This window comes from Pelophylax lessonae (assembly GCF_965119305.1).
Source record: "Pelophylax lessonae genome assembly, chromosome: 4".
Taxonomy (NCBI): Eukaryota; Metazoa; Chordata; class Amphibia; order Anura; family Ranidae; genus Pelophylax; species Pelophylax lessonae.
In genome coordinates, this window is record NC_138771.1 from 415,843,725 (window position 1) to 415,858,744 (window position 15,020).

Genomic DNA, 15,020 nt, shown 5'->3' on the forward strand with positions numbered 1-15,020 from the left:
AGTGGCAATGAGTTTGGCTAGCAGTTTGAGATCCAGGTTTAAAAGGGAGATTGGTCTATAGTTAGGGCATTCAGTGGGGTCCTTATTGGGTTTAGGGATGACCGTGATGTGTGCTCGCGAGAAAGAGGGAGGGATTGTATCAGCAGATAGGAGAGAGTTCAGTGCCGCGAGAAGAGGGGTAGAGATCTGTTCAGTGAAGGTTTTATAGTAGTGACCGGTGAAGCCATCTGGGCCTGGGCTTTTGATGGATTTGAGCGATTTAATTGCTGCCAAAAGTTCGGAGTGCGTGAAGGGCTGTTCCAATGACTCCGCATCTGAAACAGATAGCCTAGGAAGTTTGCTATTATGGAGGAATTCTTTGATAAGGGACGGTCTATCTCCATTTAGTGTGGGTGGTTTGTGGCGCGCCGGTATGTTGTAAAGATTGGAATAAAAATCATGGAAATGTTGAGCTATGAGACGGGAATCTCTGTCCAACTGACCTTGTTTGTTTTTTATGGCTGGGATGTTTGTGGACAACTGAGCCTCTTTCAAAGATCTGGCTAAAAACTTCCCCGCCTTATCACCCTGTTCATAGTAAATGTGTTTCCGGTAGAAGAGCAGACGTCTGGCTTTGGCATCCAGAAGCTGTCTCAGATCTTTCCTAGCCGATATGAGAGCCTGGAGAGTATCCATCGCCAAAGATTGTTTATGTGTAGCCTCTAGAGTCGCAATGCGCGAAAGGAGGTCGGTCATTTGTTTTTCTGTTTGTTTTTTGCGCCTGGCACCCCACATTATGAGCGCCCCTCTTATAGTGCATTTATGAGCCTCCCAGACATTCATAGGAAGCACCGTAGACCGTGAGTGAACCTCAAAGAACATGTCCAGCTCTTTAGAGACGTGTTCTCGAATTTGGGGGTCGGTCAACAGTGTGGGGTTCAAGCGCCAATTAAAGACTTTTCCTGTGTCTCTAGGTCTGCTGGTAAGGGTTAAAGAGATAGGGGCATGATCCGATATGGTCTGGTTGCCTATGCGTGACGCGGTCAGTTCCGGCAGGTCCCGTTGGGAGATATAAAGGAAGTCGATGCGTGAATATTTGGAGTGCATCGGGGAGTAATAAGTAAAGTCCTTATCGTCCGTGTGGAGAGCTCTCCAAGAGTCCACTAAAGTGAGTGACCCCAATAGAGTTTTAATTCTTTTCAGAGTCCTGTATTTGATGCAAGAGTGACCATTGGAAGTGTCTAGGAGTGGATTCAGGGGTACATTGAAATCCCCTCCCAGTATAATGCATCCTTCCCCAAACCACTTCAGCTCATCTATCACCTTTTGGCAGAAGGACAGATGTGCGGAATTTGGGAAATAAACATTAGCAAGGGTCACTGGCTTACCAGCCAGGGTACCCTTTAGTAGTAAATAGCAACCTTCAGGATCTGCCAGTTGGTGTGTGAGGTCAAAAGCAGTGTCTTTATGTATCAAAATTGATACTCCTTTGGCCTTGTTCACGGGTGATGTCGCGTGTAAGGCTCTGGGGAAATGTCTGGTATTTATGAGAGGTATGGATCTAGCTCTAAAATGTGTTTCCTGGAAGAAAACAAAAGCAGGCTTCACCTTCGCCAGGGCCCTGAGAACAGATGATCTTTTTTCTGGGATGTTAAGTCCCCTGCAGTTGAAAGAGAGTACCGTGGGACTCCTGCCAAGTGCAGAAAACATGGTGGCCGTATGTCAGTTTATGTACGGTGCGGCAAAGGAGAGTCAGAACACTTACCGACCCAGGAAAGGCGGTCTCAGTCAATCGCAGGGAGCCGTCCACCCAAGGAGGTGTGTCCGTATGCGTCCCAACCAGACTTCTGTGGGGATCCCCGAGTCGGCTAGAGAGAATGGGATGGGAAGGAAGGGGGAAGGGGGAGAAGAGTGGAAGGGGTACAGTAGCAGCAGATAGTAAGAGAAGAAACCTGAGATAAGATCACGTGTGAGACAACAAACAATCTAATGCACTATGCAGTAAACGTTTTGTAACAATAGGTATGAACGCCTAACAGAAAAAATTACTGTAAAAATTACTGAAAAAATGCTGCGGCAGATAGGCAGTTTAAGGCAGGAATTATGCTATCAATGGAACTAGGCACAATATGAAGATCGGATCCAAACAAAAAGTCAGCTGGAGGTCAAGATGCATGACAGGCATGTCAACAGAAGGAGGAGGATCATCAGGTCGTCCGATGAGTGCGCTTCCGATGTCAGAAGTGGGCTCTGAGTCCTGGGGTCTTGGGAGTTTTCGGTGTGGTATGGGATCGTCTCGGGGTGCCCTCTGGATGCTTAATCAGCTTCGATTTTTTGCTGCTGGATGGAGTGAGAGCGGCACCAGGGGAAGAAGGAGAAGCAGTGGGCATATCAGGGAGTCTGAAGTCCGCGTACCAATCGGGTTCTTCCGTAAGAGGGATTTGGAGAGCTTCACAGAATGCAGGCAGGTCCGATGGGGTCCGTAGAAGGTACGTTTTTCCATGAAAGGTCACGCTGAGAGCAAAGGGGAATTTCCAATGGTAGGAATGTCCTTTAAGTCTCAAGGCATCCAGCAGGGGGCGCAGGGCGCGCCTGTTATTGAGTGTGATGGGCGATAGATCTTGAAAGAGGAGAATAGGTTCCCCATTAAACAGCACTTGATCGTTTTGGCGCGCTTTAGCCAGAATTTCATCTTTGAGGGGAAAATTTTGTAGGCAACAAATAATGTCTCTCGGGGGTAAATTATCCGGTCCTTTAGGTCGGAGAGCCCTATGTGCCCTTACAAAGTCTATTGGTGACTCATCAGGCCGTTCCAGCAGGTCATTAAAGATTTTGGTTAAAGCCAGTTTAGTGTCCTCAGGGGGTACAGACTCCGGGACCCCCCGGACCCTGATATTACAACGTCTACCCCTGTTATCCAGATCCTCGATCTGCCTATTGACATCGATTAGATGCGCGGCGTGTGCCTCAGCCGTGGTTTCTAATCGCTTAATGGCGGTGTGCCTGGCCCTCCCCTCTCTCTCAGTCCTGTCCAGTTTGTCAGAGATAACCATGACATTGGCAGTTAAGGTGGCTATTGCAGCAGCAAAAGATTGCTTGATGTCTGCTGCTATGACGGTCATGGCTGCATGGGTGAGGGGGAGGTCGGGAGAGTGTTCTTCTCTTACCATGTCCTCCGAGGCAGAGAGCGATTCCTCACTGAAGTCGGCCTCATGGTGGAGCTGCGCCATCTTGTTGACCAGGTTGAGGGATCTTGCCACCGCTTGAGCCTTGAATAAAGCCGAGATACTTTTGCTGGAGGATGCCGGTGTGGACCAGGTTTGTCTGCTCTGTGATCCGTGGCGGAGAATTCTGCCCATCGCCGCAAATATGGAGACCGGGAAGCTTAATAGGGCTGCAGGTTCACAGAGCTCTCTCAATGTGCTGCCATCCGCCGCGCTGACCAAGCCACGTAGTATAGACGTAGGACATAGTTACCTTGCAAAGATAAAATTCACTTTTCAAAGTTAATTTTTACATAGCTTAGTGAATGCTGTAAAGCAAAGAGCAAAGAGAAAATTTGCAAAGAGTATAGAATATTATGCAAACATTAAAAAATCAAAAAACTAGATGTTTGTTCACACATGATTGAATGATTGAAGTTAGCATAGCTTCACATTATTCACTAAGCTGAGTGAACATTCACATTACTTAGTGAACAGGCTATGCTCCTTTAGTGTTCAGATGATACATAGATCAGCCATGTTTTGTACATCAGATAACATCAATTTCTGAATACAGGCCTTCCCTCATGATCCCCTCCATAAGTTAAAAAATAATTTTCAAGACTAGATTTTCTGATTTCAAATGAGTAAAATCAACAATTATGTGTAAAACTGTGTTTATCCAACAATAAATGTGCTTTAGGTGTATATATGGTGTTCACTGCTGCCACCTTCAAAGAAATGCAAATATACAAGTAGTTTAAAATGTAAAAGGAATCGATTATCACTCTAAATGGTAGCGCTGTGATTAGAAATTCATTATAGATTTTCACTTCTAACCCTCCAACTTTTCAAAAATGAAAATTGAAACGAAACATCCTTCATAAAATAAAACAAAATGAAAAAAGTCCAACAATAGTAAATCTTCTTCTTCTTGAAATTATATCAGCCCCACACCGCCTCACATGTACTGGTAATCCCTTTCCCCAGCAGAAGATGTATTAACCCCAATTCACTGCCTCCCACTCTCATGGTTGGCACAACACACTTTTGTGAAATATCCTGCTGTTTGGATCAAAGGTTGTCACCATAAGAATGAATGATGACCATTAACATGTAAAAGGAAGCACAAATATCCTCCAATGGTACAGTAACCAAATATCTTCAAAACGTATTAAAACATGCTAAATATCGACTCGCATGTAACAAATAAAAACTTGCATTGGTTAAAATGATATGCTGTGACATCAGGTGATTTTCTCTTTATTGATTGATTAGGAATGTTTTATCACCTCTGGAAACTACAGAGCAAGTCTCTGTGTCTCATTCCTCCTTCTGTCCTGACTTCACCAGTGGTCGCCGTGTAACCACACCACTACGCATTTCGTCACCGCCGACTTCGTCACAGGGTACCCGGAAGATTTGCTGAGTCCGTAGTGTCTGGAGATGGTGAGACATTTATACTCTATCACTAAAGAGAAAATCACCTGATGTTACATGTGAGTGGATTTTAAGTGTGTTTTTAATAAATTCTGAAAATATTTGGTTACTTAACCATTTGAGGATATCTGTGCTTCCTTTTACATGTTAATGGCCATCATTGATTTCTTTGTCGATGCATGGTGACAACCTTTGATCCAAACATTTCAATTTTCATTTTTTGTACTTGACAGACACAGCCAGGCAGCTATCATTTTCTTTAACAGGTCAGTATGGGCAGCTTTGGCACTTCTTCATGGCACTTGTTCATGACTGCACTCCTTCAAGACAGAGTACCGTTAAATCCCTTCACATTTTTTTTTTTTTTTTTGATTTGTAAAATCAAGTTTAGAGTATTTTCACAGGGTATCAACAACCACTCTAAAAAAAAAAAAAAAAAAAAAAAAAAGCTTGAGCTCTTTTTAAAGTTTAGTTGACTTTTTAAGGCCTTTTTTATTTTAATGCTAGAAGAGTAGTTATCTAATCACAGAATGTATTTGGTGATGGAATGAAATTTGACATTTAGAACATGGAATATTAGTGTAAAGTTCATTTTGATACTTTGCATAATATCTAGTATTGTTTTTAAAAAAAAAAACATAACAGACCCATTTGGTTGCTTTTCCATCTTATATAGTACTGATTCAATAAAACAATGATCACATGGGGCAGGTATTAAAGAGAAATATACCAAATGAAGTTATAACCCCAATTACTCTATCCAAAAGAAAAAAAGTGTTAGTCAGTGGCTTAGAACATGTGAAGTCAAAAAGTGTGTACACTATAAGAATTAAAGCAAAAAAAAAAAAGAATTGGAAGATGGATGAATGGAGATACTGCCAGCTAATGCATGTTGTTGCATTATAGCCACAACCATTAAGATCAGAGAAAGAACTGCTCCCTTTTGAACACATTTGTTTGTCAGAGGGCACAAAGAATAGTATTTCTAATATATATAAAATTCTGGTGGCAATGATGGAACCGGCAGTACAGCCATACATAGAAAAGTGGGAAAAGGAATTGGGAATACAGGGGGGGAGATTACCAATTAGAAAAAAGTATGAAGATGGTACATGGCTCTGCTTTAGATATTATTACAGCAAAAATTAACTATAAATGCATGTCTAGATGGTATCTTACACTAGATAAAGCACATAAATACCAGACTGGGAAGTCACCATACTGTTGGCGTGGGTGTAAGGTATTGGGAACAATGTCACATTTATGGCGGGAATGCCTGAAAATAAAAAAGTACTGGAAGGGAGTGTTAGTACAAATTAAGAATATTACAAATATAGAGGTACCATAAAAACCGTGGTACTGCTTATTCCATGCTATAAAAGGCTCAGTAAAACAATATAAAATAACTTTAATCCCATATTTGATGAATGCAGCGAAAAGTCTAATACCTCTCCACTGGCAAAAAGAAGAAGCACCGACTATTAGTGAATGAATTAAAAATGAGAAAAAATAAGAAATTTAGAATACCTAAGATGTAGTAGAGAAGAGGAGAGAGGGGAATGTAAAGATATCTGGGATAGTTGGAAAGAGTTAAAAAAAACAAGGGGATATACAGAGCTGAGGAGAAAGGAAGAAGAAGGAGAATAAAAGAGGGAAAGGAAAGGGGAGGGGAGGGGAGGGGAGGGGAGGGGAGGTGCGAGGCTTGGGGGGGGGGGGGGTAGGAGTAAGGGCAGGGGAGGGGAAAGGATTAGGTTCAAAGTAGTATTTAAGGTATACCGGTTTTGTATGTTTCTTTCTTTTTATGAATGTGGATGTAATATGAATAATGTTTTTTAATAATAAAGAGATTTAAAAAAAAGAACATGTGAAGTCAAAGGATCAGCATGACAACATGTAATGTCCAAACTTAGGTTCACCAGCCAGCTGCTTGTAAAAGTAAAAAGCCCCTTATTGGTCTCGCAAAAACAGCTTTTTTTTCAGTAAAAGTGAAGCAAACTGTTCATTGTCCAGTTATAAACAAAACCACACAACACAGCTTACCGCCAGTATCTATGTCCCAAACTAGGGTTTAGGATTCCCATCTGTTTCAGGTCACAGGACAAGCTACAATAGCCCAACAACACAGAGTCCCAGTCTCCAGAGAGTCCACACTTGTTCACAGCTTTGAACCACTGCACACTACCTCATTATCAAATGCTGCTTGCTTCCTGATGCTTTTCAAGACTCCCTTGCATGTGAAACCCTTCAGGGCCAAAGTCCATGTAATACAGGTCCCAAATGAGTACTTATCAAACCTGAGAGAACTGTAAATCAGTCCTCTTCTCTCCAACTGGCAAATAGACTGTGCACTGTGCAAGTCCAGTTGCAATCGATTTACCCAGAGCTTAGGAATTGTGAAACTTTTTTTTACATTTTTCTTGCACCTGATTGAGTATCCTTTACAAAGTGAAGCATTGCCACATTTCCTAAGCTTCTGGGAAAATGAGTGCAGCCCCCTTGCAAAGTGCACGGCCTATTTGCATTTAGTAAATCAACTCCAATGTTTCCTTACTTTTAATTTTTGATGCTGGCACTGATATTAGATCTTAAACTTGTTTAACTATTTGAATGTATTTTACTTTGTCATAGTTCAGGATTTATATTAAATCCAACAGTTTTTAAGAGACATCTGTAGAAAGAACTACTAAGTACGTATATAGGACACTAGTACCTTCTGTGACATGCTATGTATTGACAAGAAGATTATACAATGTAATCTGCTCTAATCACTTTGCTTGTATACTGTACCAACATAATGTAATGTAAGCACCCTAGTAATGTAACAAATATAAACACTAAAATCAAACATATACTGCCAATAGTTTTTAAGGAAAAACAGCCAAATAACCCTTACCATTTCAACATCTGAAACTGGACCAAAGCTAGTCACGTAGATATCAGTTTTGACTTCAGTTACAGGACCTGATAGACATGTCAAGAAATTATAATAATGATTACAGAAATGTACTAGTTTTTATCAAATAAAATATAAAATAACTAAACATATCAATTATATATAAGGTCCAAAAATAACTACTGTTAAACTAGGCACTGCAGTTTAATATTTTTCATAGTTTAACTGAAAGTTGTTTGCTCACAAAATTTACCTCCAAATCCAGGACGGAGTCTGTTATCATAACCATCTAGTAGCCTATCCAAGATACGAGTTATATTTTCAGAGTAAATATTGTCATGAACTGTGTATTCTCCAAGACCTGTGCTTGCCCTACGATATTGGAAAGCAATTGTTTTAAACTTCTTAAGTCAGTTAAATTGCAATCAATTTCAGTACACAAAAATGACATACGATAATGTATGCATATGTACTACAATACACTGACACATAGTGATACTGTAGCATCATACAGTATTATAAATGAAATAAAAAAATGAATACAGTTATAATACAATAGCATGAATATTATAATTAGTAATATTAACTTACCTTAAATTGAAGTAGCATAACCAAAAGATCATCCAAGCCATGTCTCTGTGCAGTTAAAATGACCAGTGAAATCTTTTTACCCAATTACCCGTGTTAAGTTTCACATGTCATCATCATTTTTTTTATGCTTTTTCTCACTAATCCAGTTAAAATTCAGTGCAGAAGTATATGGTGCAGATGGAAAATCTCCCCCCTTTTTGCTGTTTGATTTCCGTATCACGGTTAAGACTCAACTGACTTGTTTAGCTCAGGGAATTAGATGTTTGAAGGGACAGTACACGCTTGGAGAGCATTGACAATAATCGAATAAGGCATTATGGGAGATTAAAAGGAAGACATCCACAGCTAGTTTTGGCAAAGAATTAGCAGGGACCTGTTAGGAAATCTGGACAAGCCACGGTTTCTCGCTGATACAGAATGGCCCTTGCTCCTGCCATGTGTACTAAAAGTCATGTATATATATATTTCAATTTATTTCAATTTTAAAGTTGTGTGATTAGTGTAAAATTAAGAAAAAATGCTTTAATTTCTATTTCAGATTTAAAGATATTGCAGCCCTTGAAAAATAACCAATAAATAGTATTTAAGATCTGAGCGTTCCATGCAATTAGCATGAACAAATGGATTCATTAATTTTTTCCCATTGAACTAATCCCTTAAACCACAGTAAACTAGAGTCATTAACCCTAAGTAAAGAGATATAAGGTGATTAAAAAGTGCATCAATTACATATTCCTGTCAATTATGCCTTAGTGTCGTGATAGTTAGGACTTAATAATCAGGAATTGAATCATTAAGCACCACAAGCTATAGTTCATTGGGTGGGTTATTACACAGAGTCCATTGCAAAGTCAGGCAAAGAGTTGTACTCATTTACCTCAATTAATGATGTAACATGCAGGATCATTTTGCTTGCATTAGAACAAACCAGCTGGAAATTATATTGTGAAGAATTCAGACACTGATAAACATGTATTTGTTATTGAAACCGCATCATTCATTTCATTGTGATACTACAAAGCAGATATCACTATTTCGAGGGAAGATAGAAAATTGACCAGCATTGTTAATCTAATATATTATTACATTTCTGCATAGTAAATATTTGCATTAAAACTGGACTTCAAGCAAGGGAGCTGTTTTATCTGCCAAAAGGTTGTATTCCTATAACTCTATTTAGTCCTGGAATTTAAATGTCCATACCAGTCAACCCATCAATGTTGGCAAGCGGATTTTTCTCTCCTGCTAGTAAGCAAAACAGCTTGGTCACATTTTCTGCTCAACCTGTGATTGAGTGTAAGAGCAGCAGATAAACTGATCCTCCTGTTATGTTCTTGATTAGCACATGTGCATACATCACATCCTATTTGCTCCTTATGCTGACCCTGACTCATCTGAATACTATTTTACAGGGGACCATTGAAGGCTGATACCAAGGTACTTGAACTAGAAAAATTAAACTTACAATAATGTTTAATAAATATATTGGGTATTCTGTTGTGTTCTCTGTATCTGTCTGTAGCTCAGATTTAAAAGGCTTTGAGGTTGATATATTAAGGACAAAAGGCTTGTCAAGTTGCAAGGGAGGTTGCATTTTGCAAGGGAATTTATACCAGAACTTTAAAAATGTGCAAAAAAACCCAGCATTTTTACTTAAACATGATTGGATGATGAAAGACAGCAGAGCTTCAACTCATTCACTAAACTCCGGGGTGAATTCTCTTGCAAAGTGCAACTTTCTGTGCAAAGTGAACATTGTATTTGTCTTTTGTAAATCAATCCCTTTGTCTCCAAGACAGTGCTAGCATCACCGAGTGGGCACTGAAGGACTCTGCATCCTGAAACATATATTGCTGCATCCCAACCCATCTGGCTCTCAATTTAGATGTGCACCTACAAGGAAAAATCTTCTTCCTGTCTCCCCATATCATGTGACATATCACATGATGCACAAGAAGAAAGGGACATCTGCCTTTAATGCTTAATACAACTTTTTACACACTCTAATCCATAAAACACAGCCACACCTGCAATTGCAGCCATATCCTGCAGACTCACAAAAGCATACTGATTCTCACATAGTGCAGAATATAGAATTTTCAATATTTTTTTTCTATAATAAGGATGCCCTTATAGAAACATAGAAACATAGAATGTGTCGGCAGATAAGAACCATTTGGCCCATCTAGTCTGCCCAATATATCTGAATCCTATAAATAGTCCCTGGCCCTATCTTATATGAAGGATAGCCTTATGCCTATCCCATGCATGCTTAAACTCCTTCACTGTATTTGCAGCTACCACTTCTGCAGGAAGGTTATTCCATGCATCCACTACTCTCTCAGTAAAGTAATACTTCCTCATATTACTTTTAAACCTTTGCCCCTCTAGTTTAAAACGGTGTCCTCTTGTGGTAGTTTTTCTTCTTTTAAATATGCTCTCCTCCTTTACCGAGTTGATACCCTTTATGTATTTAAAAGTTTCTATCATATCCCCTCTGTCTCTTCTTTCTTCCAAGCTATACAGGTTAAGGTCCTTTAACCTTTCCTGGTAAGTTTTTTCCTGCAATCCATGTACTAGTTTAGTAGCTCTTCTCTGAACTCTCTCTAGAGTATCTATATCCTTCTGGAGATATGGCCTCCAGTACTGCGCACAATACTCCAAGTGAGGTCTCACCAGTGTTCTGTACAGCGGCATAAGCAATTCTCTCTTTCTACTGCTTATACCTCTCCCTATACATCCAAGCATTCTGCTGGCATTTCATGCTGCTCTATTACATTGTCCTCCCACCTTTAAGTCTTCTGAAATAATTACTCCTAAATCCCTTTCCTCAGATACTGAGGTCAGGACTGTGTCAAATATTCTATATTCTGCCCTTGGGTTTTTACGCCCCAGGTGCATTATCTTGCACTTATCCACATTAAATTTCAATTGCCAGAGTTCTGACCATTCTTCTAGTTTTCCTAAATCCTTTTCCATTTGGCGTTTCCCTCCAGGAACATCAACCCTGTTACATATCTTTGTGTCATCAGCAAAAAGACAAACCTAACCATCGAGGCCTTTTGCAATATCACTTATGAAGATATTAAACAAAATTGGTCCCAGTACAGAGCCCTGAGGTACCCCACTGGTAACATGACCTTGTACTGAATGTTCTCCATTGACTACAACCCTCTGTTGTCTGTCACTCAGCCACTGCCTAATCCACTCAACAATATGGGAGTCCATGCTCAATGACTGTAGTTTATTGATAAGTCTTCTATGTGGGACAGTGTCAAAAGCCTTACTAAAATCTAGATATGCAATGTCTACTGCACCTCCACCGTCTATTATTTTAGTCACCCAGTCAAAAAAATCTATAAGATTTGTTTGACATGATCTCCATGAAGTAAACCGATGTTGTTTTTCATCTTGCAATCCATGGGATTTAAGATGTTCCACAATTCTATCCTTTAATAAGGTTTCCATTAATTTGCCTACTATTGATGTCAGACTCACTGGTCTATAGTTGCTCGATTCCTCCCTACTACCTTTCTTGTGAATGGGCACGACATTTGCCAATTTCCAATCTTCCGGGACGACTCCTGTTACTAATGATTGGTTAAATAAATCTGTTAATGGTTTTGCCAGCTCACCACTAAGCTCTTTTAATAATTTTGGGTGTATATACAATGATTCCTTTCTGGTCAGTGTCTGGAGCTGTTTCTGCTCCAACAAACAAACATTTTAATCTGCAGTAGGTGTTATTTGTATAAAAGAACATTAAAGAAAAAAAAAAACAATTGTGTTGCAGCTTTTTTTGAATAGCTATATTTAATGTCCATATTGGATTTCAGTTTAAAGATCCCACAATACCCTAGAAGGTATCATGAACTATTACAGATTTTTTTGATAACCAAGTGTTAGTAACTCTATTTCCCTATACTTCTGCTACTAATTATCACTTTTACTACTTGCTATTTAATTGCATAAATTGCCGGCATTTCTCTGTTCCGCCATGCCCAGATATTTACAATGCCTTTGAAGTAATGCACTTAGACCCAAACCCCATGTGTCATAAAAGCATTGCTTGTTTATTTTCATACAGTATTATATGGTATACAAAACAGGATATGACATGAGACTCTCTGCATGTGGTTTACTACCATACAAGGACAGCCTCCCTTTTACCCTTTTTTTTTTCATTTTTTAGTTTGTGTTCAGTGACCACAAGAGAATTTTCTCCAACTTATATATATGCCATTTTTAGTTATACAAAAACAACTCACTTTTACAGGTAAGTTAACATCACTAGCGATATTTATGATAAATATGGTGAGACACTGTATACCATGCCATTGGCGCTCTGGGACCATCCCAATGAAAGAGGAATGGATTCAGAGACTTAACAATATGGAAAAAATAGAAGAACTCATCACCAGTATATCACAAGAAAAAATCTCCAAATTTACACAAACCTGGTATAGCTGACAGTGCTTTAAGACAACATCGACCTAATCAGATAGTGGGTTATTCATAGACCCATATAAACCATTTATCCATTAGTCTATTATAGTCTTTTTCATTTTAAACATCTCCCTTCTGGCTCCATATAGGAAAATTATTCATAACAAGATCATAAACTCAGTACAAAAAATAAGCATAATACATATAACGTAATGCTAGCTTATAAGATTCCTCAAGTACGGAGAGAGAGGGGGTGTGGGTGCCCCTTCCCTTTCTTCTCCATCCCACCTAGCTCCTCTCCCTCTCCCATATCTCTACCCCTTTATTTTTTTTTCTTCTCTCCTTCACATTTCTATTCTAATCTTTCCTCTCACACCCCAAGATTCCACTTCAGTACCGTTACTAATATTACCTTAGGTCGGCGGAAGAGCAATAGTAATAAGCAAATTTTACAACAAAGTGAAGTCCTTACTTACTCCCCCCCCCCCCCATCTTTTAAAAAAAATAAATCTCTATATATCATGTAAACATGCTAAAATATGTTCTGTCTTATGATCGCTCATAATGTACAACATTTTCTTTTTGTTCATTGTTATATTATTATTAGGCATGTGATACTTATTCCATGTATGTTTTAACCCTTTCAATAAAATCTTATGGAAAAAAGAAAAAAAAAATCTCATCATCATTTTTTCATTTCAGGTTTCTTTAAATACAAAAAGAAAATACCCTAATGCCATTTAGTGTACACATTGGAATAAGTTCAGGGCAATTATATTATTCTGATGCACAAAATGCCCTCCCAATCTGCATCCATGCGACCACAGGCACTTTCAACAAAAAGTTATTTATTAGGGGCTTAAATGTAAATGAGACAATTGAAGTATGACTGTAAATACCAGCCATAAGCTAAAACTGTTTTATTTCAGGACAGTATTCCTATAATTCTTTTTCTTTAGGAATTTTGCAGAAAATTCAGCTCTTCACACCTTTTTTATATATATCCCACCTTCTCACTTGTGGTTTCAGACCGACTGAAGTAAACTAACTTCTGCAATTTTACGAAAAATGTTAAACAAAGAAAGACATTATTTTTTTAATTCAGAACTCTACACCTTCATTAAAACATTATTTTACACTTAACTTCTCCATGAATTTACAATTTAATTTTTCTTAAGATTAAAATCTATCTGATTAGGTTCCTCAGGAGAGGAATTTTGGTACCATTAAATACATGTAATTTAGTAGTGACATTATGTTTACCATATAAAATTCCAATTTAACGGTGCCTTTGTCATGGGCTTAATAATGTGCCCAACACATTCCATAAACTTACCAATAGTTGTTGGAAACCTCTCAACAATCAGCCACAATCAAAAACCAGACAAATTATAACATGTAATAAAAACATACTGTAAATCTATAAACCTATATATATATATATATATATATATATATATATATATATATATATATATATATATATATATATATATATATAAACTTTTCCCTATTATACAAACCTGTTTTATAGCCGTAAGCTCTGCAACCTAAACCAATTCATTTCCAGGCAACTTGTATTAAAACCAAATTTATCTCTAACAACAGCATCATATCGTAACATAGGTGTCCCTCCTCAAGGCAATAAAGAGACATCTCTACAGAAAAAAATTGGCACCTTCCCTTTTTTATCTCCCCTATTAAGTAAGTAAGAGACTTGGCCCTGCTTTGCAAAAATGTCCTGTCTGTTATAAACTCTCAAGGAGCTGTTCAACCATATTTGTCAAATCTATTCTCGAAGGCAGGGGTTTAATAGACACACTTGTACATGTAAGTAACCCAAATCCACTAAAATTTGGGGTTCAGGATGTGTCACTCTGTCAAGGAACATGGACTCTTGAGGTATGGCACTAATTGTTCCATCATACTCCAGAGCACTGGCATTTGGGGACAACATTCTACTTAAAGTAAGATAAAAAACACCCATTATCCTAAACAGCTTCTGGTATTCTCCGCTGAAGAGGGAAATACGCAGTATTCCCTAACTCACAGCCATCTAAATTTAATGAAGTGGTTACAATAATCCCCAACATGGGTGTACTAGCATGGGGCACATTTGTAAATGGGTTGAGGGCATCTAATATCAAAGTATTCTGCACACTGGGCAAAGAGTTCCAAATTTTGTTTGTTATTATATCTTTACTTTTAATACTCCCTGAATTCTGAACCTCTTTATGAGCTGTACTCTTTTTATTTTCTCTCTCTTATTGTAAAAGTATTTTAACTAACAATTTAAAGCTAGTTTTAATTCCAAAAAAAACACTTCCTGTTTATGCATCCTGTAAGGACAAAAAGCAAATTATGCGAGCAGACCTATGTATCTTTGAGAGTGCAACTATTCTATGTCCAGGAGAACTGGCACCAAAATAGCACCACAAAACTGTGTTTTTTATTAAGTTTTCAAAACA

The 15,020-nt window shown here is 38.4% G+C and overlaps 1 protein-coding gene across 2 annotated transcripts in view; it reads right to left on the minus strand.

Moving 5' to 3' along the window:
- GABRA6 (gamma-aminobutyric acid type A receptor subunit alpha6) overlaps window positions 1-8,373 on the minus strand; it is an 82,286-nt gene extending 73,913 nt beyond the window's left edge. For both annotated transcript variants that reach the window (XM_082255920.1, XM_082255919.1), the window contains exons 1-3: window positions 8,107-8,373; window positions 7,769-7,887; window positions 7,516-7,583 (exon numbers count right to left, since the gene is read on the minus strand). In XM_082255920.1, coding sequence (XP_082112046.1) covers window positions 7,516-7,583; window positions 7,769-7,887; window positions 8,107-8,147 — 228 coding nt within the window. In that variant the 5' untranslated portion in view covers window positions 8,148-8,373. The remainder of the gene's footprint in view (window positions 1-7,515; window positions 7,584-7,768; window positions 7,888-8,106) is intronic.
- Window positions 8,374-15,020: the final 6,647 nt, after the last annotated feature.